The sequence below is a fragment of the Salmo salar genome, chromosome ssa08 (assembly GCF_905237065.1).
Source record: "Salmo salar chromosome ssa08, Ssal_v3.1, whole genome shotgun sequence".
Classification (NCBI taxonomy): Eukaryota; Metazoa; Chordata; class Actinopteri; order Salmoniformes; family Salmonidae; genus Salmo; species Salmo salar.
This window is the reverse complement of record NC_059449.1, coordinates 6,367,039-6,394,899: the sequence shown is the minus strand read 5'-3', so window position 1 is coordinate 6,394,899 and position 27,861 is coordinate 6,367,039. Positions and strand designations below refer to the sequence as shown.

At 43.5% G+C, this 27,861-nt stretch overlaps 1 protein-coding gene across 11 annotated transcripts in view; it reads right to left on the bottom strand.

The window, feature by feature from the left end:
* The window catches only part of LOC106609914 (sorbin and SH3 domain-containing protein 2), a 93,038-nt gene that overhangs the window by 29,754 nt on the left and 35,423 nt on the right, over positions 1-27,861 (bottom strand). For 7 of the 11 annotated variants that reach the window (XR_006770771.1, XM_045722673.1, XM_045722670.1 and 4 more), the window contains 7 exons: positions 17,472-17,527; positions 15,715-15,804; positions 7,449-7,475; positions 7,143-7,264; positions 3,967-4,096; positions 2,329-2,504; positions 1,005-1,071 (listed from right to left, as the gene is read on the bottom strand). Coding sequence is in view for 10 of the 11 variants with exons in the window: in XM_045722673.1 (XP_045578629.1) it covers positions 1,005-1,071; positions 2,329-2,504; positions 3,967-4,096; positions 7,143-7,264; positions 7,449-7,475; positions 15,715-15,804; positions 17,472-17,481 (622 nt within the window). In the remaining variant the exon portion in view is untranslated. The other 4 variants (XM_045722676.1, XM_045722677.1, XM_045722679.1 and 1 more) reach the window with 3 other exon arrangements.

Genomic DNA, 27,861 nt, shown 5'->3' with positions numbered 1-27,861 from the left:
GCTGTAGCGTTAAGATTTCCCTTCACTGTAACTAAGGGGCCTAGCCCGAACAATGAAGAAACAGCCCCAGACCGTTATTCCTCCTCCACCAAACTTTACAGTTGGCACAATGCATTGGGGCAGGAAGCGTTCTCCTGGCATCTCCCAAACCAAGATTCGTCCCTCGGACTGCCAGATGGTGAAGCGTGATTCATCACTCCACAGAATGCGTTTCCACTGCTCCAGAGTCCAATGGCGGCGAGCTTTACACCAATCCGGCCGATGCTCGGCATTGCGCATGGTGATCTTAGGCTTGTGTGCAGTTGCTCGGCCATGGAAACCCATTTCATCAAGCTCCCGATGAACAGTTCTTGTGCTGATGTTGCTTCCAAGGGCAGTTTGGAACTCGTTAGTGAGTATTGCAACTGAGGACAGACTGTTTCAAACGCGCTTCAGCACTCAGCGGTCCCGTTCTGTGAGCTTGTTTGGACTACCACTTCGCGGTAGAGACGTTGTTGCTCCTAGATGATTCCACTTCAAAATAACAGCACTTATAGTTGACCGTGGCAGCTCTAGCAGGGCATACATTTGATGAACTGACTTGTTGGAAATGTGGCATCCTATGACGGTGCCATGTTGAAAGTCACTGAGCTCTTCAGTACGGCCATTCTACTGACAATGTTTGTCTATGGAGATTGCATGGTGGTGTGCTCAATTTTAGCCGAATCCACTAATTTGAAGGGGTGTCCACATACTTTTGTATATATAGTGTACACACACACACACACACACACACACACACACACACACACACACACACACACACACACACACACACACACACACCCCAGGTATTTGACCAATCGTGGTGAAGAGCAAGGAAAGACAGACCGTAAAGTAAGCCTTTCACGGTAAGGGCTACACCTGTTGTATTAGGCGCATGGGACAAATAAAGTGGGAGTTGATCGTACATACTGCAATGACACAATGTACTGTCTCCTCCAGTCTAGTGCACTTCTCCCCACCTGCTTTGTGAACCATGTGGATCTGCTTGAACATGGTCTTGTACCAGTCCTTCGGCCTATCCACCGTCTGTGGGGAGAGGGAAAACAATCACAAATCAATGTAGGCTACGGACAGACGGATCGATAGATGGATAGATGGACAGGACAAGGAAAAGTCTGTGTCCATAGCCACGTGTTTTTGTTTGTCCCACACTCAGTCATGTGTCATCGCCTGACAGGGGAAGTTCATCTCTTGGCAAGTCGATAACATTGACCACCACCGCGACATGACTAGGCAGAAAAGTGTCTATTTCCAGTCCAGAGTGTGTGTGTGTGTGTTTGTGTGTGTTTGACCAGACGTACCCAGATGGCCCGAGCTTGGCCACACCTCCGCTAATACCATGGTTACCAGCGAGGGGCCAGAAATATTTTCCACACAGCACCTGTCTCTCTCTCTGACTATCTGTTTTGGTCTCTCTCCCTCTCCTTCTCTCCCAGTATCCATGCTCTTCACAGCCTCTCAATAGAGTGTTGACTAGTGTCTGAAGTACTCTTATACACGACTGAGATACATACACAGACACACTTGGATGTGGGTACACACAAACACACACGTACACACACACAGAGAGAGAGAGAGAGAAAGGCTGCTCATGGCCCTGTAGCACAATAGAGAGGACTATGACTAAGTCCCTAATTACAGATAGTGTACATAGAGAGGTAGAGAGAGAGAGAGAGAGCTGAGAGAGAGAGAGAGAGAGAGAGAGAGAGAGAGAGAGAGAGAGAGAGAGAGAGAGAGAGAGAGAGCTGAGAGAGATGGAGAGAGAGGTAGAGAGAGAGAGAGAGAGACAAATGAGAGAGAGAGAGAGAGAGAGAGAGCAGAGAGAGAGACAGAGAAAGGGCTCTGAATAAGAGGTCTAAAGCTGCTGACATCTCAAAAGCATTCCTCCCACTTGGTCCTGCTCACATATCAGACAGCAGACAAGGCTAGTCAGGGCCAGAGGTACTCCACACAATGGTGAGTCATGAAACTCCACAACACACATCGTGTCAATCCCAAACGGCACCCTATTCCCTATACAGTGCACTACTTTTGGCCAGGCTACATAGGGTTCCGGTCAAAAGTGGTGCACTATAAAGGGAATAGGGTGCCGTGTGGGACAGAGCCACTGTCAAGGACCACAAGATATGAAATATAGGCTTACTTCTCTGTAGCGAAAATCATCCCAACTAAAATGAAACACAACTTTTAAGCCTTCTTAAAATGTGTTCTTAAACTACGTGTCCAAAATAGTTTTTTCCCCCACTTGTCGTGTGTATGACTGCCTGCGTGTCCACGCCTCACCGTGCGAATGGCGATGGGGATGCCCGTGTCATCCACGGGGCCGATGCCCTCGTAGTGGGGCGCCTTGATGACCGACACCCTCTTCTCCTCCTCTGAAAAGCGGGCGATGGGCACCGTGCTGCTCATGCTGGTGTGGCCCGACAACACCGACTCACACATCACCGACTCTGAACCTTCTGTATGGTGTGTGTGTGTAGTGCAGTGCAGTGTGTGCAGGGGGAGAGAAGAGGAGAAAAAAAGGGATGAATAGAGCGATGGAGGAAGGAAGAGAGGACAGTGAACTGATGCGAGTCATTTGGATGGGCTGGCCCAGAAAACACACAAACGTGCATGCTCTCCATTTCTCTCACACACACACACACACACACACACACACACACACACACACACACACACACACACACACACACACACACAAACACAGCAGCCCCTCACCACACACACCCATCTTCATATCTGCAATGTAGGATAAGCACTTCACAGTAGTGGGGAAACCGTTTATTAGAGATATCCACTGAGTATGCCAAACATTAGGAACACCTTCCTAATATTGAGTTGCACCGCACCCCCCATTTTGACATCAGAACAGCCTCAATTTGTCAAGGCATGGACTCTACAAGGTGTTGAAAGGGTCCCACAGGGATGCTGGCCCATGTTGACTACAATGCTTCCCAGAGTTGTGTCAAGTTGGCTGGATGTCCTTTTGGGTGGTGGACCATTCTTGATACACTCGGGAAACTGTTTAGCGTGACAAACTCAGCAGCGTTGCAGTTCTTGACACACTCAAACCGGTGCGCTCCTGGCACCTACTACCATATCCTATTCAAAAGGCACATAACATCTTTTGTCTTGCCCATTCACGCTCTGAATGGCACACATATGCAATCCATGTCTCAAGGCTTAAAAATCATTTTTTAACCTGTCTCCTCGCCTTCATCTACACTGATTGAAGTGGATTTAACAAGTGACATCAATAAGGGATCTTAGCTTTCACCTGGTCAGTCTGTGAAATGGAAAGAGAAGGCGTTCCTAACATTTTGTACACTCAGTGTGTATACAGTACATCATTGTAAATGTAGGGATGTGCGACGACGATGCGAGTTATGCCCCGATAAGCATATTCCCACTGCCAGGTACACTTTGTCAGCAATTCACTTCCCATTGTGTTCCCCTATTGAGTAGCTCCCTTCTGCCTCTAATAGGTGTAAATACATCATATCCTGAAAACAACAATAGTCCCCATTACATCAAGTAACTGGACAAGTGCATTAAAGGGCCATTATTTCTGGGCGGTAGTAAGAGTGAGGGGATCAATATCAGAACAAAGTGAAGGTATGGGTTGAAGTAAATCACCACAGTAGCGTGATGACGTGTAAATTCAGAGAAATCTGAAAACCGGTTATCAATTGGCTTGCTTTTGTGTGGAGGCGTACGTTGTGGTTCAGGATCATTCTTAGCATAAGAGTGCTTGGTTATGTAGTGGTTGTCAAGCCTTATTTTGTGCTCATTGTTTTGTTAAAGGTAGACTCAGTAATATGGCATTGTGGTTCACAGCAGGGCAGCTGCCTGCATACACAAGTCAACAAAACAAATCTAAAAATCAGCCCAGGCTGACACGGTCAGGACCCCCACTCTCACCTGCGTTCCGACTCTGCATGTGAACCCCCCCTGGGCTGAACGAGGCGGGGAGAGGGGGGTAGGCCGGAGGTGAGAATGGTCTCTGGGGGTGGGGAGCACCTCCATTCATTGCCACTTGAATAGCTTGGCCCTGGAGGAGAGAGAAAGATGCGAGAGAAAAAGAGAGAGTGAGGGGAGGGGAGACAGACCGAGAGGGGGGGGATCAGAACCAGGAGGGTAAAAACAGTGCACTCCCATTTGCAAGAAACAACGTTTGTAGTGGTCAAAACTGATGGGACAGACAACCAGCTGATAACATTATGTGGGTAAGACTCAAAGACTCTGTACTGAGAATTGATAAGTCTGTAATAACAATAGGTTTACCAGTAAGACTAAAATGGTTACACGAGTAGATTGTGAGGTCAAAGGTCAAAGTGATTGTTACGAGAGGAGTGCAACAGACAGTATTGGAAAATCGTGCTGCATCAGAAAACATAAAAGGTTAGTTAAAAATAAGTAGTTGAGTAGTTGGAAGTCAACAAACAACATGGACTTCCTTCAAAAATCAGGTGTTTCATTATTGGTTTGAAACGACACATAAAAGACCGTGTCAAATCCTTGTCACTTTGAAAGACCCACAATCAAAACTCCCACAATGAAATAAAAGACTTAACAGACATAGGAAAGAAGTTGTTGTACCTAAAAGTGAATGACAGTTGGACAAATCCTCACATTTTGCTATGTGAGAAACACACACACAAGACACGCTACATAGGTGGGATCACGGTGCAGAAAGACGTTGTTAGACTAAAACCATCAGAAGAGTGCAAAGGGAGATGTTATGACAGTGGGACAAGGGGGTAGGGCATACAAGAGCGCCTCACTCAAAGACGGGTGAGTGGATTAGTTGGAGGAGCTTGTAAACACTATATTGTTTGGGTGTGGAACAGTTTTGGAGGTTGGGGGGGGACTCAAGCTTCCTTGGTGTAGCCAGCGACGTTGTGGGGGGGGGATAGTTACGTTAGTGGCAGCAGCGGCGGAGGTTAGCGGCGGCTCCTCATCGGTGCCCGTGGTGGACGCGGAGGTCGAGATGTGGCTGAGGGTGGGCGAGGGTGTGGGAGACACGCCGGGGGAGTCCAGGCTGCAGATCTGGAACTCCTCCAGGAGGCCCGCCGTGGAGGACGAGTACTGGCTGAGCGCTGACACTGTCACGGGGGAGAGCGAGGGTGACATGCCCCCCCATACCTCCACCAGCACTAACCATGCTAACGCTAACCCCGCCGACTATGCCAATTTTGTCCATTCGCCTCCACCCGCCGCGCTCCAAGGTGGCGTATGGGGACGGGGCATACGGGGTGGGCGACAGGGCTTTGAGGCCCGCCAGGTAGTCCAGTGAGTCAGCGCTGTGGAGGTTGTAAGGGGAGCGCCAGGTGCTGTGGTCGGGGGAGCAGGGGTGAGGAGGCGAGCCCTGGTAGGATGGAAGGGGGTTATGTAGGAGGAAGAAAGGGAGGGGGAGAGAGTTTAAACTGATGCGGCTGTGCATGATTGGGTGGTCCAAACAGGACAGGAAGTGACACTGTGTGTGACATAAAATGATGTGCTGTTTTGTCACACTGCATTATAGTGTGCAGACTGTTGTTACCTTCACTGTGGGTTAAGAGATTGGATTAGTGCAATCACGGTGTTTGAAGATATTGGACACTGAACAAAACACACTGTGCTCTAAATCTGGCCATCCCCCTGACAAACGCACAAACACACGCACAATCCCAGTTAGTCTGGTTGGTTGGTTGTGCCTGACAAACCACTGGTGCTGTTGAAGAAGAACTGACAGAGGTTGATTAGGAAACTGGAACTCAGTTATAGTACCAGCACATTCGCTTCGGCCGGTCGAGGTGGAACTGGAGGGGGGCCCTTCACCTTCCTGCCCTCCCCAGGGTCAGAAGCTGGGGCTGGGGCGTTGTGCTCCATGGTGGGGGCCTTGGAGCCCGGTGGTTTGGGGCTCCGTGGGGCCATCTGGACGGAGAGAGAGGCTGTATGATGGCTTTGGGGGCCGATGGAGGAGTCTCTACGGGGGGAAGGTTAGGGGAGGAGGGGAGGTGGTGAGAGTCTCGGGCTGGGAGACGGGTTGGTGGGAGGGGGGATCAGGGATGGTGACGGGGGTGAGTCTGAGGGAGGACACCTTGCGCTCTGCAGCCTGAAGCTGGGTGGTGGTGGAGGAAGTAGCAGTGGAGGCTTTGACCTTGCTGGTGCCATTGGGGATGGGGTTGGCAAGGGGGACTGAGGGTTTGTTTGTGGGGGCTGGGGGTTGGGTTCGGGTTCAGATTGGGGTTGGGGTACAGAAGTGCTGGTAGTGCTCTGGTGGTGGGAGTAAGAAGACGTGCTCTTGACTGTGTAAGACTCTTTGAGGACGGCTAGCATCCCGGGTCCGAGGGTCTCGGCTAGGAGGGAGCTGTAGGAGGGGGGGATAGCGCCTGTGGCGGGGGAGGGGTAGCTCTCTCTCCTAGGGGGCGGGAGGGGGACCTGATTGACAGCCTGTGCAGCCAATTAGAATCAGAGAAGGAAAACAACAACAAACAACATTGTTTATCAATGGAATGATTGAAATAAAGATATGAGACAGACAAAATCCAGTCCAAAGTATAATACAAGACCAATACACCCTTGACCGGAATATATTCGGGGAGTTTTTCTCTACGTTGTAAACATTTTATGAGGTTGTGGTGTGATTTATTTTCCACTTTAAAAGCCAACGTCATAAAAATGTGGCCTGGAATCAAACAGAGATCATTTTAGAAGATTGAAGACGTGTGGAGCAGACTGTTCCTTGCTGCGTTTATTATCCCCAAATGACACACGCGCACACACACACTCTCCTCTGGGGGAGGAAAGGAATCTTTGATTAGTCTCTTCATAGCCGCTGGAAAACAACATAAACATATCAACTTGAATCAACAGAAAAACTTGACAGGGGAAATTCTCCGGAGGCACTGGTGGTGAAGGAATAACACTGTAGGATTTATTCACACTATAAACTTCCTGATAAAGAATGATTCACACTGCTTTAATACTACGGATTCAACAATGATAGCTTTGCCACTGAACTCAATCAGTGTGGTGTGAACACTCTGGTTAAACTGATTAAACCCATTAAAATGCTGTATAGGAATTCAACAATGCACAGTGTGTGTATTCACCTGTGTGGGGGACCTCTTGTCTTGCAGGTTTGGCCTGACGCTGCGGAAGCCCTTGGCAGCCAAGGAGGAAGTGATGTCGTCGCCGTTCCTTAGGCCATCGGTGCTGCGTGACCTCCAAGCATCTGGAACACACACACACACAATTACAGGTCACAGTCACACATCTCATAATACGTGACAGGCCGTGCATAAAACAACTAGACCCCTTGATGCCAACGCATGATGTATCCCTTTTCACTGCTTACAGTGCAAGATAAATTGGATGCGAGCATCGTGTCAAGACACACTACATTGAACTGCAGTTACCTGAATCTGACGAGTGAGACTCACTCCCTGTGAGGAGAAAAGAAACACACATTAATGTGACTTTTGGTGTGCATGTCTAGATGCAGGATCCTCATCAATACGCAGCAAAAGAGACATTTGAATGGTGGGTTCAGTAGTTTGAATACATATCCAAATGAATGAGACAGACTTCTGAAAGAAGGGGAGAAGAACATTTAGGGAAGGAAAAAGGGTCAATTCAATGACACATAGAAGGGATACGGTTAATATGGAGTTTTGTCAGAGGCACGTCTATTCTACACCATCGATTTCTAGCAGAATGTTCCCCAATGTTGTGTTCTACACAATCTATTCTCATCTGAACGTTCCGCAACGTTGTGCCCTTCTGAACGCAGCCCTTACAAAAGCCAATAGAGCCGAGACAAAGCCAGGACATTATGAACCAGTGCACACACGAGAGATAGACACCAGGGTCATGTTCTTTCAGCACCAAACGGAACAAATAAGAGTGAAACGGGGGAGGTACCATCTGCACTTTTCCAATAAGAAATGCTTGTTTTCCATTGCAAAACATTTTGCCACGCTGTGCCCTATTGAACATGACCCTGTGCTACCGTCCACATATCCCAACTGCTATTAACTCAAGTGTCAAATAGAATATAGATTAGAAACCTATTATTAGAGGTAAGAGGATACAGCAGCTAACCAGCTAGAGACACTCAATGGGGCCCAAAACAAAGTAACACGGGCTAACTAACTAACTAATATTTATAGATACCAAATAACTGCAATTGCTAAATTTATTTTACCAGAGAACACCATATTGACGATACAGATATAGCCAAGCAGCATACTGCCATATGATGGTATATGATATGTTTTTATCTTCTAGCACAGCGGACTGAACTAATTAATTACCACACCGCCTGAATCAGGTGTGGTACTGGAATAGATCAAATAAGTGGAACTGGGGGGTACTCAATGAAAGGTTTAGGAAACACTACTGTAGAAGATGGGAGAGGTTGCTGTTGTTGGGGGGAGCTTACTGAACACAGACATACAGTACATCAGCCTAACTAATGCATCTATTTCAAACCCTACAGGTTTGACTAGAATTGGCTTTGGAGAGAGCAGCAGAGTGGGAAACTGATGACAGAGAAGCCAACACAAAGCCAGAAAAGAAAGGAATCTCCGACCAGTCAGAATAAAAACTCTTTAGAGGCTTGGCTAAGTTAACGGTCTCCTACTTCTTAAACGGCTATCAGAAATACATTGAAAGAGGGATGAGACAGTCGAGGTCGGGGAGATGAAGTGCGTGTGTGTGTGAGTGCATGCCTGTGTGTGTGTGTTGCAAGAGAGTGTTTCTCTCTCTGTGTGTGTGTGTGTGTGTGTGTGTGTGTGTGTGTGTGTGTGTGTGTGTGTGTATGTATGTATGTGTGTGTGTGCGTGTGTGTAGCCAGGAACGAGCGATGGAAATTTCATGAGGTGCGGAGAGTGTTTTTATATCCCTGGCAGGGCTTAATAGCTCTCGCCCGCTGCCCGCCATCACCCAGGGAATTCTGGGTATCCGGAGATATTCGGCGTTGACAGCATATGTTGTTAATAGCTGATGCCGTCGTGTGCGAAGCCGTCGCTGCCTTGCATTTTCGGGGGAGATGTCTTTCACTACGTTACCCATGAGTAAAGGGGGGGGAGTGGTCTATTACTTTTCACGGCAGGGAAATTAAAACGCTAAAGTGTCCAGTCATGTGGTTTCCACCCCCCATTGAGCGCGAGCTGGGTCCCTAAAATGAACAGCCTGAGGCAGACCGCACTTGAATCTGTCAACTTGTTCGATACAGCAGATTTGAGGTACAAGTTGTGCTTAACCACAGATCTAAAATCAGATTATTGTACCTTTGAATCCTGGCTTTAGGTCATTGGGGATGGCATAATATCTGACCCTGTATCTGTGATTAAGGCCAACTTTGATGCTAGTTCACCACACCCTTTATACCAGGGATTGTCAAATAGGTTTGGCCTCGGGACAACTTTTTTCTGAGCTAATAGTTGGTGGGCCAGAACATAATTAGCCTATAATATTAGCACAATTAATTGGCCTACATTACAAATTGAACAACATTTTTAACACATCTGATAGTCACTGAATTTATTATGTACTAACAATGATTTCGATCTGATTACGCTCGTATTCAATTATAATTTTTGTCTATTTCTCTGTGTGTTGATTGGTTGGGAAAAATAGGTCTACATAGCCTACTGTAGGGCCCACTACTTTTTGTGACATCAACATTCGTTCAGAACAATTAGCTCGACAGAAACAGAAAATGTCGCTCTCAGAACGTATCAAAAGAAAGTTGGTAATGAAAATTGAAGGTTCAGGGAAGAACGTACACTTCATCTTACCATCTTTTTTCCCCAATGCCAAGCCAGCATGTCTTATTTGCAATGAAAATGTTGCTGTTTGCAAAGAATTCAAATCTCAGATGTCATTATGAATCTAAGCATGGAACTTTCAAAGTGGCCTTCCCGACCCAGACAGAGACCCGACGCAGAAACATCGAAGCGTTAACTGCAAGCTACACACACAGCTTTTTGGGCTGACATATTCTGTCACTTAAAACGGGTTAAATCTCCAGTTACAAGGAAGAGGAAAAACATTCATGGACATGGTGTAAAAACTTGCGGCCTTTACTAGAAAGCCCAGGTGGAGAATTATACTCTCTTGCTAAGAAAACAATACCCTCGCTGGATGAGGCCGCAATTCAAACTGATCTGATTGAATTCCAGACATCCAGCAAAATCAAGGATGCGCTCAGGAGTGCTGAGCTTTGGGTGGCATGCTCAGAGGAATACAGCACAATAAAGAACCTTGCATTTTATGTGCTAAAAATGCTTGGGTCGCATTACACCTGCGAGTCCTCATTTTCCTCCATGAACGCAATATAGACCATCTCACCCCGACATCCACTAGATCCTGTCCGAGGGGAAATGCAACTTTTCCCATTGAGTAAGTAACTTAGTGGCCTATATGACTGTACAGTCGTGGCCAAAAGTTTTGAGAATGACACAAATATTAATTTTCACAAAGTCTGCTGCCTCAGTTTGTATGATTGCAATTTGCATATATTCCAGAATGTTATGAAGAATGATCAGATGAATTGCAATTAATTGCAAAGTCCCTCTTTGCCATGCAAATGAACTGAATCCCCCAAAAACATTTCCACTGCATTTCAGCCCTGCCACAAAAGGACCAGCTGACATCATGTCAGTGATTCTCTCGTTAACACAGGTGTGAGTGTTGGCGAGGACAAGGCTGGAAATCACTCTGTCATGCTGATTGAGTTCAAATAACAGACTGGAAGCTTCAAAAGGAGGGTGGTGCTTGGAATCATTGTTCTTCCTCTGTCAGCCATGGTTACCTGCAAGGAAACATGTGCCGTCATCATTGCTTTGAACAAAAAGGGCTTCACAGGCAAGGATATTGCTGCCAGTAAGATTGCACCTAAATCAACCATTTAACGGATCATCAAGAATTTCAAGGAGAGTGGTTCAATTGTTGTGAAGAAGGCATCAGGGCACCCAAGAAAGTCCAGCAAGCGCCAGGACCGTCTCCTAAAGTTGATTCAGCTGCGGGATCGGGGCACCACCAGTACAGAGCTTGCTCAGGAATGGCAGCAGGCAGGTGTGAGTGCATCTGCACGCACAGTGAGGTGAAGACTTTTGGAGGATGGCCTGGTGTCAAGAAGGGCAGCAAAGAAGCCACTTCTCTCCAGGAAAAACATCAGGGACAGACTGATATTCTTCAAAAGGTACAGAGATTGGACTGCTGAGGACTGGGGTAAAGTCATTTTCTCTGATGAATCCCCTTTCCGATTGTTTGGGGCATCCGGAAAAAAGCTTGTCCGGAGAAGACAAGGTGAGCGCTACCATCAGTCCTGTGTCATGCCAACAGTAAAGCATCCTGAGACCATTCATGTGTGGGGTTGCTTCTCAGCCAAGGGAGTAGGCTCACACACAATTTTGCCTAAGAACACAGCCATGAATAAAGAATGGTACCAACACATCCTCCAAGAGCAACTTCTCCCAACCATCCAGGAACAGTTTGGTGATGAACAATGCCCTTTCCAGCATGATGGAGCACCTTGCCATAAGGCAAAAGTGATAACTAAGTGGCTCGGGAAACAAAACATCGATATTTTGAGTCCATGGCCAGGAAACTCCCCATACCTTAATCCCATTGAGAACTTGTGGTCAATCCTCAAGAGGCGGGTGGACAAACAAAAACCCACAAATTCTGACAAACTCCAAGCATTGATTATGCAAGAATGGTCTGCCATCAGTCAGGATGTGGCCCAGAATTTAATTGACAGAATGCCAGGGCGGATTGCAGAGGTCTTAAAAAAGAAGGATCAACACTGCAAATATTGACTCTTTGCATCAACTTCATGTAATTGTCAATAAAAGCCTTTGACACTTATGAAATGCTTGTAATTATACTTCAGTATTCTATAGTAACATCTGACAAAAATATCTAAAGACACTGAAGCAGCAAACTTTGTGCTAATTAATATTTGTGTCATTCTCAAAACGTTTGGCCACGACTGTATTTAGCAAATACTAACATTATTGTGAGTGCTTATCTGGAGATATTTAGATCTCAAGCTGTTTGATCTGTCCTTAAAGGAGCAGGTGATCCCGATACAGACATTCAGACGTCGCCTTTTTTTCTTTAAATTATTGCTTTATGTAGGATGCTACATTTTTGGGCAGTTGAAATTGTAAATAGGCCTAATGTAAAAAAAATAAACTACATCTATTAGGCCATATATTTGGTTCTTGTGAAAGATGCTGTTAAGCCTCATAGCCTACCTCAGACACTTAAGTTATTTTATATGGGCCTAGGCTCGGAAAACTCCAATTATGCCCCAGTTGTTTGTAAATTAAAATTATTGTTGAATTACTCGACTGGTGTAATTTTTCTCCATCTGTTGCTGTGCAACACTTGCATAACAAGTTAGCTGTATTTTCAGCACCTGGCGCTGTTCACCTCCTATTGATTGCGCTGCGGTGGCAGCTTTACATTTCAGCACCCCAAAACGGTCCGCTACCTGCTTTAGCTGACTGTCTTCTGCATTCACTCGCCTCGTGAATGAAGTTAAAATGTAACTATAGCATTATTTAGGTAGTGTAACTTCCTTCTTTAATAAAAAAAATAAATCATAATTAATTGGTGAGGGGGGCCTAATAATACTGCTTGCAGGCAAGATTTGGCCCGCAGACCACCAGTTGGGGAACCCTGCTTTAGACTATGCAATACCAATACCCTCACAAGCAATATGTGTGTTTGATGTCAGTCCATGAAGATTAAAATCAAAGACAAAACACACAACATCCCCCTTATTTCCCTCACCAACTTTAAACATCAGCTATCTGAGCAGCTAACCGATCGCTGCAGCTGTACATAGCCCATCTGTACATTGCCCACCCTATCTACCTACCTCATCCCCTTACTGTTTTTATTTTAATTTACTTTTCTGCTCTTTTTGCACACCAGTATCTCTACATGCACATCTTCATATGCTCTCTACATGCACATCTTCATATGCTCATTTATCACTCCAGTGTTAACCTGCTAAATTGTAATTATTTGCTCCTATGGCCTATTTATTGCCTACCTCCTCATGCCTTTTGCACACACTGTATATAGACTTTTGTTTTTCTACTGTATCATTGACTTGTTTATTGTGTTATTGGCTTGTTTGTTTACTCCATGTGTAACTGTGTTGTCTGTGTCACACTGCTTTGCTTTATCTTGGCCAGGTCTCAGTTGTAAATGAGAACTTGTTCTCAACTTGCCTACCTGGTTAAATAAAGGTGAAATAAAATAAAATAAAATAAATAAAAAATCCCTGTCTGTTTCCCACTAGATCTAAGCTCAGAGCCAAAAGAGTGGTAAGAGAGAGTCTGTGTTGCCATGGTTTCGAGCCACCACAGTACAATTTCTAAAATCGGTCACGCCCAACCTTATACAGTGCACACATCCGCTGCAAAGCACGTTGGGAATTCCCTCGACTCGAACAGAGCCCAGTCTTACCCAATCACAGCAAAGCTCTGAGAAACTGACAGGAACCATCTAGTTTCTCAGAGGAATGAAAAGAGAACAAAGGGGGAGGAAAAGAGAGTGATATTGAATGATTGCAGAGGATAAAGGAGAGGAATCAGAGTGACAGATAGTGAGAAGGACGCTGGTCCCGGAGGATGACAAACGACGGTTGTCACAGGGAGTAAGACAAATGAAAGCAACAGGAAGTAAATGATGTCAGGGCAGTGGAAGGGATGAGGTGGAAGAAAAGACAACATTTAAACAAAGGGGCCATTTTATGTCTTGATAGAACATGAAACCCCACGAAGGAATCTATTAAATAGAATGGTATGGGTTATTAACAAAATTAACAACTGTTACAGTAATTTACTCAATTACAGTGCATTCAGAAAGTATTTCGGACACCTCAACTTTTTCCACATTGTTATGTTACAGCCTTATTCTAAAATTGATTAAAATGTTGTTTTTTACTTCAATCTACACACAATACCCCATAATGACGAAGCAAAAGTAGGTTAATAATTTTTTCAAATGTGCAAAATAAATAATGGAAATATCATATTTACATAAGTATTCAGAGCCTTTATTCAGTGCTTTGTTGAAGCACCTTTGGCAGAGATTACAGCCAAGAGTCTTGTTGGGTATGACTCTACAAGCTTGGCACACCTGTATTTGGGGAGTTTCTCCCAATCTTCTGTGCAGATCCTCTCAAGCTCTGTCAGGTTGGATGGGGAGCGTCGCTGCACAGCTATTTTAAGCCCGGGCTATGGCTGGGCCACTCAAGGACATTCAGAGACCTGTCCCGAAGCCACTCCTACGTTGTCTTGGTTGTGTGCTTAGGGTCGTTGTCCTGTTGGAAGATAAACCTTCACCTCAGTCTGAGGTCCTGAGCGCTCTGGAGCAGGTTTTCATCAAGGATCTCTCTGTACTTTGCTCCGTTCATCTTTCCCTCAACCCTGACTAGTCTCCCAGTCCCTGCCGCTGAAAAACATCCCCACAGGATGAGGCTGCCACCATCCTTCACCGTAGGGATAGTTCCAGGTTTACTTCAAACGTGACATTTGGCATCAAGGCCAAAGAGTTCAATGTTGGTTTCATCAGACCAGAGAATCTGGTTCCCCATGGTCTGATAGTCCTTTAGGTGCCTTTTGGCAAACTCCAAGCCATCTGTTATGTGCCTTTTACTGAGGAATGGCTTCCGTCTGGCCACTTTACCATAAAGGCCTGATTGGTTCTCCCATTACCACAGAGGAACTCTGGAGCTCTGTCAGAGTGACCATTGGGTTCTTGGTTACCTCCCTGACCAAGGCCATTCTCCCCCGATTGCTCAGTTTGGTCGGGCGGCCAGCTCTAGGAAGATTCTTGGTGATTCCAAACTTTTTTCATTTAAGAATGGTGGAGGCCACTGTGTTCTTGGGGACCTTCAATGCTGCAGAAATGTTTTGGTACTCTTCCCCAGATCTGTGCCTCGACACAATCCTGTCTCAGAGCTCTACGAACAGGTGTTTGCCTTTCCAAATCATTTCCAATCAATTGAATTTACCACAGTGGACTCCAATCAAGTTGTAGAAACATCTCAAGGATGATCAATGGAAACAGGATGCACCTGAGCTCAATTTCGAGTCTCATATTTTTAATACATTTGCAAAAAAATACATTCTAACAACCTGTTTTCGCTTTGTCATTGTGGGGTATTGTGTGTAGATTGATGACAATTTTTTAAAATATTTAATCAATTTTAGAATGCTGTAACGTAAGAAAAATGTGGAAAGATTCAAGGGGTCTGAATCCTTCCCGAATGCACTGCATTATTTGCGTATAGTCAAAAGTTGCACTGATTGACTTTGTTAGCATGGCCTTCACTTACCCCCTTCAACATCAGTGTGACTCAATGATAGTCTGTACAGGCCTGTGTATGTGTGTGTGTGTGTGTGTGTGTGTTTTGTTGGTGTGTGTGTGTGTGTTTTGTTGTTGGTGTGTGTGTATGTTTTGTTGTTGTTGTTGTTGGTGTGTGTGTGTGTGTTTTGTTGTTGGTGTGTGTGTGTGTGTGTGTGTGTGTGTGTTTGTTGTTGGTGTGTGTGTGTGTGTGTGTGTGTGTGTGTGTGTGTGTGTGTGTGTGTGTGTGTGTGTGTGTGTGTGTGTGTGTGTGTGTGTGTGTGTGTGTGTGTGTGTGTTTAGTACCTGTAGCCAGATTCGGGACACTCTGGACCCGCTTCATGTTGGAGCGAGTGACTAGCAAGGCGGCGCTTTTGCGAGTGCGTCCTCCGCTATCTGAGAAAGCACAGCCAGCAGCCACAGCAGCAGAAAGCAGTGCACACACATATACGCACAAGCCAAAGCACCCCAGGAAAGAGAAGGCAAAGCACATGCATTACAATGGCCCCATTCTCATAAGCAAATGGGGGACGGGAGGAGGATGACGGCTCATGTCAAGATGGATGGAGGGAATCGTCTGTACTGACATACGTCATAGTATCCTATAGTTACACAGCAATGTGGACTCGGCAATATGATGCCATACACAGTGTTGTTGTTTGTCTGCCAGCAGGAAGTTGCCCACTGTGAGGTCATATTGCTGACTCTACCTTTAAAACTGACATATGATTCTCTGTGTGTCTACTCTCTTAGGTTGTCAATACTGAATAGAACTAAAACTATAAACGAGATTCTATAACAATCATCACCAAAACCTATCTTAACCGATTTTGTGTTTGTTTACATTCTGGTCGATTCAGGCATGCAGTAAACACACAGTCATTAAAAGTCCCCCTTCCTACTTCATATGAACTGTGACCTCAGCGCAGATTAATGTTCATGCTTGCTTGGTCATCGACGTGGGAGTAATGAAACGCTGTTCATTTCTCCAAGAGGGCACAGAATCACTCCGCATGCAAAATGTTTCAGCGCACCCTGCCATTTCGAAGGCAACGTTCTGTAGGCAAACACTGTGGAATGTTCAGTGACTCAATAACTCGTGATGTAAACATTTACCAAAGCTGGAGCAAAACTCTGATTGCAATGTCATGGAAACTTAATGAGGGCATATGCCTGGCGGACTTGATAAGAGTATTCTAGATTGTGCGGAGACTATTGGCACCACGATAGGTCTTGTGCTGTGAACAATTACCATAGCAGGAACAAATCCAGACATTCATTGGCAGAGTAACAGAGGGCGTAGGAGTGTAATAACACTAAGTGAAGGATTTGTCATCATAGCTACTGTAATGAAATACTCTATACATTTTGGGATGCTGGCCAAGTTTAAGATGGAGATTTAGAGGCCGATTTATGAATTAGAGGCCGATTTATGAATGAGAGGAATTACGTGGGTGTATAACTAGACCATAAAGCAATGCAATATATGTGTAATGCCTCTATGCATCTACATTATAGAGCAGGGGTGTCCGTCACTCCTCCTGGAGAGCTATTGGGGGGGGCTTTTGCTTCAATCCTGTTGTCACACAAGGTCCTGTGAGGAGCTGATTGGTAGGGTTGGGTTTGTTAGAGCAGGGTCGGAGTGAAACCCTGCAGGAGAGTAGCTCTCCAGGAGGAAGGTTGGCTACCTTTGCTCTATACGTTTAATTGATCAAGACTGGAATCAGGCCGTCCTTCATTCAAAACTTTTCTGAATGCTAGGCTAATGCTAACAAGATGTCAATACTCTAACAGCTCTAAAAGTCTTCAAACAGAAAATTTGTTAGTAAAAAAGTAAAAAAGAGGTCTTTTGCGAACTTGCTTCAATCTGAATCTTCAAATGAAATGAGTTGGTTGAAATAAAAATAAAAAACGATGACAAGCAACTCCGGCAGCAAGCAGTACTCAACAGCTGGCAAATGTCAACAAACATGGATATGCGCAATGCCTTGAGTTCAACATCCTAGTGTGTGCGCTTGTGTGTGCATGTGTTGCATGGTGTTTAAAACAGGCCTATCACATACCTGTATTCATGTTGAAGAGTTCTCCTAACAGTTCTACCGTCGCTGGGTACACTTTCCTGGAATAAAGGAATCAGAGACAGAGGTTCGATTATTACCCACTGTAAAGCCCTCAGAGAAACAGAAATCCTACTTCTCTTTCACATTACCTGGTGCAATGCAGTTTGTCATGCCATGTGAACTGCCAATGTGCATTTGTGAAATGGATAATACATATACTGGACCTCAAAAGTTTTCCATCAGAAATAACTTGAGAGTCTGACTCAAAAACTAAAGTCTCTAAGGGGGACATTTTGATTACAAAAAGTAGTGCGGTTGTAAAAACAGACCTAATTTCCTCAAATAGTTCCAACATGCATTCCTCCCATTGGTGTTAAAGGCAGCAGAATTAACATTGCCCCAGTTTTGTGCCAGGCTCAACACGACTTGTAGCCTAAAATGAACATTCATTCTTCTTTGTCGTTTTCTTGACTTCTGAATCAGGTGGATTACTGCTCGGCTGGACACCAGTCCTAATAGTAGCTAGGGTAGCTGTATCTCTACAGAGTAGCTCCTGGATTCGAGTATCACAAGCACGTAGTCGTGGAATGTGAAACATTTTCATTTTCCTTCCTTTAATCTATATTGTATGAGGAAACCCCCTTGAGTTGTGCAGCTCATTTCCCAGGGGGACATAATATTTTTTTAGGTTTAAAAAAAAATCTAATTTATTGGAGGTAATAAAATAAATATCCATGAATTTTAGCAACTATGTGGATGATAATATAAATTCAACTTGAAGCACTGAAAATATATTATACATGGATAACTGAATTTATAAATCAACTAATCTATAAATATTGCATAATATTATAGGCCATCACACAAAAGACCAGACAAAGAAAATCTACTTCCTGCATCACTGAGCACAAGGGCTCTGTCACAAGTTAGATCTACAGATACATAACTAGTTATGACAGAGCGCCAAACAGAGGGACGGGCAGAAACAAACTGGTTCACTTGTGGAGCGTTGAGCTCGCGGCTGACGGGCAAATCAAAATCAATTAGTGTACCTCAGATCTGGCACGTCTTTATGCATCCTCCCTGCCTCACTGTTGACTGGAAACAAAGCTAACCTTACTTTTAAAATTAGGCAATTTGCAACTTACAACAATAGGGTAGGTATCTTCCTCCGAAAATCCCTGGCAGAACTTAGCCTTAGTTTAGTAAGATATGGAGCAAAATATCACCTTTGTATGAGATATTCCCTTTGAGTGTCTCCTATATGTTTTTTTTTTATGTTACTCAATGGCCACGCCGTCACACTGGCATAACATCATGATAAGGGACTGATAAATGGTACAGGCCAACAGTATAGCTACTTAACTCTACCGTATGTACCTGTACCAAACATACACCAAATGTAATTCCTTAATGCTGTACATGACGGGTGATGAATCAGCTCTGAAAATACTCTTATCCATGATTGATATGGAAAAAGGCCCTGTTGGAAAGTTCAGGCCTTACCCGACAAAGGCGAGAGTTGGTGTGTGTGTGCACGTACGAGTATGTTTGTGTATGTGTGTACACATTTTTTTAATGCATGTGTGTACAGTCGTGGCCAAAAGTTAAGAATGACACAAATATTAATATTAATTTCACAAAGTTTGCTGCCTCAGTGTCTTTAGATATTTTGTCAGATGTTAATATGGAATACTGAAGTATAATTACAAGCATTTCAATAAGTGTCAAGGGCTTTTATTGACAATTAGATGAAGTTGATGCAAAGAGTCAATATTTGCAGTGTTGACCCTTCTTTTTCAAGACCTCTGCAATCCACCCTGGCATGCTGTCAATTAACTTCTGGGCCACATCCTGACTGATGGCAGTCCATTTTTGCATAATCAATGCTTGGAGTTTGTCAGAATTTGTGGGTTTTTGTTTGTCCACCCGCCTCTTGAGGATTGACCACAAGTTCTCAATGGGATTAAGGTCTGGGGAGTTTCCTGGCCCTGTACCCAAAATATCGATGTTTTATTCCACGAGCCACTTAGTTATCACTTTTGCCTTATGGCAAGGTGCTCCATCATGCTGGAAAAGGCATTGCTCGTCACCAAACTGTTCCTGGATGGTTGGGAGAAGTTGCTCTTGGAGGATGCGTTGGTACCATTCTTTATTCATGGCTGAGTTCTTAGGCAAAATTGTGAGAGCCCACTCCCTTGACTGAGAAGCAACCCCACACATGAATGGTCTCAGGATGCTTAGCTGTTGGCATGACACAGGACTGATGGTAGCGCTCACCTGGTCTTCTCCGGACAAGCTTTTTTCCAGATGCCCCAAACAATCAGAAAGGGGATTCATCAGAGAAAACGACTTTACCCCAGTCCTCAGCAGTCCAATCCCTGTACCTTTTGCAGAATATCAGTCTGTCCCTGATGTTTTTCATGGAGAGAAGTGGCTTCTTTGCTGCCCTTCTTGACACCAGGCCATCCTCCAAAAGTCTTCGCCTCACTGTGTGTGCAGATGCACTCACACCTGCCTGCTGCCATTCCTGAGCAAGCTCTGTACTGGTGGTGCCCCGATCCCGCAGCTGAATGAACTTTAGGGGACAGTCCTGGCACTTGCTGGACTTTCTTGTGCGCCCTGAAGCCTTCTCCACAACAATTGAACCGCTCTCCTTGAAGTTCTTGATGATCCGATAAATGGTTGATTTAGGTGCAATCTTACTGGCAGCAATATCCTTGCCAGTGAAGCCCTTTTTGTGCAAAGCAATGATGACGGCATGTGTTTCCTTGCAGGTAACCATGGTTGACAGAGGAAGAACAATGATTCCAAGCACCACCCTCCTTTTGAAGCCTCCCGTCTGTTATTCGAACTCAATCAGCATGACAGAGTGATCTCCAGCCTTGTCCTCGTCAACACTCACACCTGTGTTAACGACAGAATCACTGACATGATGTCAGCTGGTCCTTTTGTGGCAGGGCTGAAATTCAGTGGAAATGTTTTTTTGGGGATTCAGTTCATTTGCATGGCAAAGAGGGACTTTGCAATTAATTGCAATTCATCTGATCACTCTTCATAACATTCTGGAGTATATGAAAATTGCCATCATACAGAGGCAGCAGACTTTGTGAAAATGAGTATTTGTGTCATTCTCAAAACTTTTGACCATGACTGTATATAAGTACGGTGCCTTCAGAAAGTATTCACACACCTTTACAATAACCCATAATGTCAAAGTGGAATTCTGTTTGTAGAACATTTTAGAAATGTATAACAAATTAAAAGCTGAAATGTCTTCAGTGAACAAGTATTCAACCCCTTTGTTATGGCAAGCCTAAATAAGTTCAGGAGTAAAAATGTGCTTAATTTGCATAATAAGTTGCATGGACTCATTCAGTGTCCAATAATAGTGGTTAACATGATTTTTGAATGACTACCCCATCTCTGTACCCCACTTACAAATATCTATGCGGCACCTCAAATCGAGTAGTGAATTTCAAAACACAGATTCACCCAAAGACCAGCACAGTTTTTCAATGCCTTGCAAAGAAGGGCACCGATTGGTAGATGTGAATATTAGAATTTCTTTTAAGATGCTGAATATTCCTTCGAGCATGGTGAAGTTATTAATTACTGTAGGCTTTGGATGGTGTATCAATGCACCCAGTCACTACAAATATGCAGGCATTCTTCCTAACTCAGTTGCCGAAGAGGAAACGACAATGACTGCTCCTGTGCCTGAAATTCACTAGTTCAAATTTTGATTTAAAATCGGCTTGAAAATCTAAAGTCAAGACATGAAAATGGTTGTCTAGCAATGATCAACAAATCAACTTGACAGAGCTTGAAGAATTTTCAAAAATAACAAATGGGCTAATATTGTACAATCCAGGCATGCAAAGCTCTTAGAGCCTTACCTAGAAAGACACACAGCTGCAATCGTTGCCAAAGGTGCTTCTACAAAGTATTGACTCAGGGGTGTGACCACGATCAGATGAACTTTCCAACAGAAGGACGGACGATTCCAACAGAGATCACGACGACACACTGAGCGTAAATATATATTGATTGCAATTATTCCCTTATGAGTGAGTGTTCATGTGCAATAGCATTTCAATTAATATGATTATCAACTGTGTAGTGACTCTTGTAATTCCCGCCCTTCTCAGTCCACACCCACTTCCCTTTGTCCACCAAGCTGTCATATCGGCTTAGGGGAGGTTCCCTAGTGGCCTATCATTTCCTTGTAACCATATCTACTGTTTGTTTGTTTATGCATTTCTGTGATTATTTAGTTAGTTAGTAAATAAATGATTAAGACAATTGATGTATGGATGATTCATAGTAAAGGCTGGGTTCGTGCAGATAACCAACAACAAACGTTTGGAATGAGACTAATGTGAGGTAAAGAATAATTAATTAATTCGAAGACTAATTGATCAGATATTAAAATATTTGAAAAGTTATTAGGAAAATTATAACTTTGTAATCTGAATATTTTCCTTGGTGCCCCGACTTCCTAGTTAATTACATTGACATGATTAGTTTAATCACGTAATAATGATTACAGAGAATTTATTTGATAAAATAACAGTCTTCAATTTAATGATGCCAAAGACAGGACAACTACTATAAAACACCATCACACCATTATTTATAGCCAACCATTTACAATAAGAGATTGTCACAAAGAAGCTAAACATAAGGCAACGCACAGTAATGCATTAAATTACAAGCCTTGTAAACGTTTTGTTTACAAATGCACAAGTTAGCAGTTGTGACACAGATGATTAGGTTAGCCACAGAGAGACATTACTAGGCAGAGGGCACAGAATTGTCACGAGGACAGCAGCCACAGAACCATTTAGTGCCCTCAAACTTTTCCAATCAAAGCAAAGTGTTTTTTCCCCCCGAGCTAAATTACAGAGAAAAGTCAGTGATCGGAACCTTTAAATATATCCAATCCCAGAGTAAACTAGAATCCATAAATCCTATTTGTCAAAGTAAATACATCTACAGAGAAATGAGAAAAACAAACCTTTTTTGCCATGCTACTGTAACCTAGGTCTGCATGCTGGTCCTTTTCATCAGTATGACAGTATTGTAACCTAGGTCTGCATGCTGGTCCTATTCATCAGTATGACAGTATTGTAACCTAGGTCTGCATGCTGGTCCTTTTCATCAGTATGCAAGCTGAGAGGCTCAGCAAAGGTTTCCCCAAACTGCTGATAATTGCCCTCTTTTATTAGCATGCTTATAGGGATACGTTGAAAACAAACTCCTTTTGAAGTAAATGGGGATACTGCCTTGTGCGTTGACTCGAGTAATGGTTGGGGTCACGCCACTCTTCTCCATGCTGGCAGCTTTACAGCAATGTCTCAGACGGCTGTCTACACCGAGATCCTCACCACTACAGCGGTGCTTCTTGAATCTGTAATCTGCTTGAATATATTGTGAGCCATAGAGTAATGTATTTGAGGCTGTAAAACAGCAAAATCTGGTAGATCACTATTTGAAACGGTTTACTTAAACTAGGGTTAAGTAGTAGACAAAATTCAAACATTAGGGCAATTCCACGGTGACGGAGTTAAGTTCTGACCATATTTTTTTTTTTACATTTAAATGCATACCAAACTGTATTTAGGTTATTGAACTAAAGTAGGGTGAAGAGGATTTACATCTGGTAATGGAATTACACTACCGGACAAAAGTTTTAGAACACCTACTCATTCAAGGGTTATTCTTGATTTTTTTACATTTTCTAAAATGTAAAATAATAGTGAAGACATCAAAACTATGAAATAACACATACTGAATCATGTAGTAACCAAAAAAAGTGTTAAACAAATCAAAATATATTTTATATTTGAGATTCTTCAAATAGCCACCCTTTTCCTTGATGACAGCTTTGCACACTCTAAAAGGACACCATTGCTCGTGTTTCTTGGCCCAAGCAAGTCTCTTCTTCTTATTAGTGTCCTTTTATAGTAGTTTCTTTGCAGCAATTCGACCATGAAGGCCTGATTCACGCAGTCTCCTCTGAACAGTTGATGTTGAGATGTCTGTTACTTGAACTCTGTGCAGATATTATTTGGGCTGCAATTTCTGGTTGGTAACTCTAATGAACTTATCCTCTGAAGCAGAGGTAACTCTGGGTATTCCATTCCTGTGGCAGTCATCATGAGAGCCAATTTCATCATAGTGCTTCATGGTTTTTACGACTGCATTTGAAGAAACTTTCAAAGTTTTCGAAATTTTCCGGATTGACTGACCTTCATGTCTTAAAGTAATGATGAACTGTCGTTTCTCTTTGCTTATTTGAGTTGTTCTTGCCAAAATATGGACTTGGTCTTTTACCAAATAGGGCTTTCTTCTGTATACCCCCCTACCTTGTCACAACAGATTAGCTTAAACGCAATAAGGAAAGAAATTCAACAAATTAACTTAAAATGCACTTCAGGTGACTACCTCATGAAGCTGGTTGAGAGAATACCAAGAATGTGCAAAGCTGTCATCAAGGCAAAGGGTGGCTATATGAATGAATATATTTCATTTGTTTGGTTACTACACGATTCCATGTGTTATTTCATAGTTTTGATGTCTTCACTATTATTTTAAAATGTAGAAAATTGTACAAATAAAGAAAAACCCTGGAATGAGTAGGTGTCCAAACGTTTGACAAGTACTGTGTGTATATACAGTTGAAGTCGGAGGTTTACATTTAAACTCAGTTTTTCACAATTCCTGACATCTAATCCTAGTAAAAATTCCCTATCTTAGGTCAGTTAGGATCACCACTTTATTTTAAGAATGTGAAATGTCATAATAATAGTAGAGAATGATTTATTTCAGCTTTTATTTCTTTCATCACATTCTCAGTGGGTCAGAAGTTTACATACACTCAATTAGCATTTGGTAGCATTGCCTTTAAATTGTTTAACTTGGGTCAAACGTTACGGGTAGCCTTACACAAGATTCCCACAATAATTTGGGTGAATTTTGGCCCATTCCTCCTGACAGAGCTGATGTAACTGAGTCAGGTTTGTAGGCCTCCTTGCTCGCACATGCTTTTTCAGTTCCTCCCACACATTTTCTATAGGATTGCGGTCAGGGCTTTGTGATGGCCACTACAATACCTTGACTTTGTTGTCCTTAAACCATTTTGCCACAACTTTGGAAGTATGCTTGGGGTCATTGTCCATTTGGAAAACCCATTTGCGACCAAGCTTCAACTTCCTGACTGATGTCTTGAGATGTTACTTCAATATATCCACATAATTTTCCATCCTTATGATGCCATCTATTTTGTGAAGTGCACCAGTCCCTCCTGCAGCAAAGCACCCCCACAACATGATGCTGCCACCTCGTGCTTCACTGTTGGGATGGTGTTCTTCGGCTTACAAGCACCGCTCTTTTTCCTCCAAATATGATTGTCGTCATTATGGCCAAACAGTTCTATTTATATTTCATCAGACCAGAGGACATTTCTCCAAAAAGTACCATCTTTGTCCCCATGTGCAGTTGCAAACCGTAGTCTGGCTTTTTATGGCAGATTTGGAGCAGTGGCTTCTTTCTTGCTGAGCGGCATTTCAGGTTATGTCGATATAGGACTCGTTTTACTGTGGATATAGATACTTTTGTACTTGATACAAAATATACTTTTTCTCCAGCATCTTCACAAGGCCCTTTGCTGTTGTTCTGGGAATGATTTGTACTTTTCGCACCAAAGTACGTTCATACCTAGGAGAGAGAACGCGTCTCCTTCCTGAGTGGTATGACGGTTGCATGGTCCCATGGTGTTTATTCTTGCATACTATTGTTTGTACAGATGAACGTGGTACCTTCAGGCCTTTGGAAATTGCTCCCAAGGATGAACCAGATTTGTGGAGGTCTACAATTCTTTTTTCTGAGGTCTTGGCGGATTTCTTTTGATTTTCCCATGATGTCAAGCAAAGAGGCACTGAGTTTGAAGGTAAGCCTTGAAATACATCCACAGGTACACCTCCAATTGACTCAAATTATGTCAATTAGCCTAACAGAAGCTTCTAAAGCCATGATATAATTTTCTGGAATTTTCCAAGCTGTTTAAAGGCACTGTCAACTTAGTGCATGTAAACTTCTGACCCACTGGAATTGTGATACAGTGTATTATAAGTGAAATAATCTGTCTGTAAACAATTGTTGGAAAATGACTTGTGTCATGCACAAAGTAGATGCCCTAACCGACTTTAAAACTATAGTTTGTTCAACTGTACATACAGTTGACGTCGGAAGTTTACATAAGTTTTAATGACTCCAACCTAAGTGTATGTAAACTTCCGACTTCAACTGTACGCGCACGCACACACACACACACACACACACACACACAGTATATTCCTTAATTTCTCAAAAATATTGACATATTGGTGCTCATGGGTCCTTTTAGATGAAAATGCCCATTACTAGTGTTGCAACGGATCACAAAAGTCACGGTTCGGATCACGGTTTTGAGTCACGGATCGGATCATTTTTCAATTCAGCATAAAAACAAAAAGGGAGACAAATATAACTTTGCTTTCCATGTATTACTTAAAGAAAACAAAGCAAGGAACTTTTCAATGTTTAAATAAAATCTTTAAATAAAAAATTATATTCTCAATTGTTAAATTAAAGTGCAATATGAGGCATGTAACCTTCCTTTGAACAATAGTGAATGAAAAACATAGCCTGTGTCCACATCATAAAAAAAAAAGTTAAAGAAAGCAAAGCAAAGCAGACCTGAGCTTATAACTTCAAATTATATTTAAAAAAAATGAGGATGTCTACATTGTCTGGGGAGAGGGTAGACCTCTTTGCAGTCACTATGTCCCCTGCCGTGGAGAACACCCTCTCGCTAGGAACTGAAGTGCCAGGCACAGCCAGGTAGCATCTACCCATCATGGCAATGTGAGGGTATTTCCACTCATTGCTTTTCCACCATGCCAGTGGATCACCATCCACTGGAATGCCGCTTGCTGCCTTGTAGGATGCCACCTCCTCTTTGATGGTGTTGGCAAACGTCTTGCCTGTGTCCTTGCTCACAAAGGTCTCCCTGAAAAGCTCCTTCATGGCCAAATTATTTTGTGGAGGAGATGCCTCTGAGTCTGCTCCTGTCAGCTCTGTGGCTTGACCCTGCAGAAAAAAAATGAATTGATCTAACGAACAATTTATTTTCATATTTCATAGGAACTATAATTGTAGCAATAACATTTTATAAAAAAACATTATTATTACAAATAAAAAGTGGATGATTCTAATAGCAATAGCATAGACTAAGATTAGACTGCAGTATATTATTTAAGTAATTCACTCTGATACTTTTTTTTTTTTACCTCATCAGTGGCCACAATCTCAGCGGTGAGATCACTGTATGTCCTCCAGTGTAGGGCAGGGTCTAGGTGAGACAGGGACTTGAACCTTGGATCCAGTGCAGTACATCTATGAAGGTAGTCCTGTACATTAGAGGGGTATCTGGGGTTCAGGTCCTCTCTAATGGCAGCCTTGACATCTCTAGTGATGGTGCCGTCTTCCTCACTTAAGGCCATGGATTGTAGAATCCTTGTTTTCAGAGGTAGGATCATGGACACAGATGGTTCAGTTTCAGTGCTCAATAGGGTTGAAACCATTTTGAGGGGTTTGAGCACCTGGAGGACCTCCTCTGCCACTTTCACGTCATCATCAGACAAGGTGACGATGTCTATGTTTTTCCAGGGTCTTGTCTGTCAGTGCAGAGTATACAGCTGCCTGCTGCTCAAGATGGCTCTCCAACATGTCATAAGTGGAGTTCCATCTTGTTTTGACATGGTGTATGAGCTTGTGGGTCGGTAGCTGTAACATTTCTTGCTTGGTCTTAAGCACATGAGCGGCTGTTGTGCTTCGGTGGGAAAAGGAAACCACCTTCCTGATCCTCCCAAGGAGGCGGTCCATCTGGTTCACTGAGATTCCCCTTTGGGATGGCAAATTGATCACATCACATCTGTGGCCCCAGTCCAGCTTCTATCAGTGCATTTACTTGGTTCTTGGCATTATCTGTGGTGGTTGGGATATTGCTATTGGGCCTCTCTAGCTTCCACTCTGCTACTGCTCTCCAAGCAGTACCTGCGCCAGATTTGTGCCTGTATGACTGAGGGGGCGTGTCTGTAGCACCGGACTTCGCATCTCCCACTCCTCTGTGGTGTGGTGAGCGGTCACAGTCACGTAGCTTTCCGTTGCCCTGGAGGTCCACCCGTCTGTGGTAAGGGCAACAGAGGATGCCTGGGATAATTCGGCGACAATTTTGATATTTTCTTGTTCATAAAGTTCTGGCACGATCTTCATACTGAAGTGGGTGCGCCAGGGGATTTCGTAGCGTGGCTCAAGAACATTCAACATATTTTGAAACCCTTTGTTT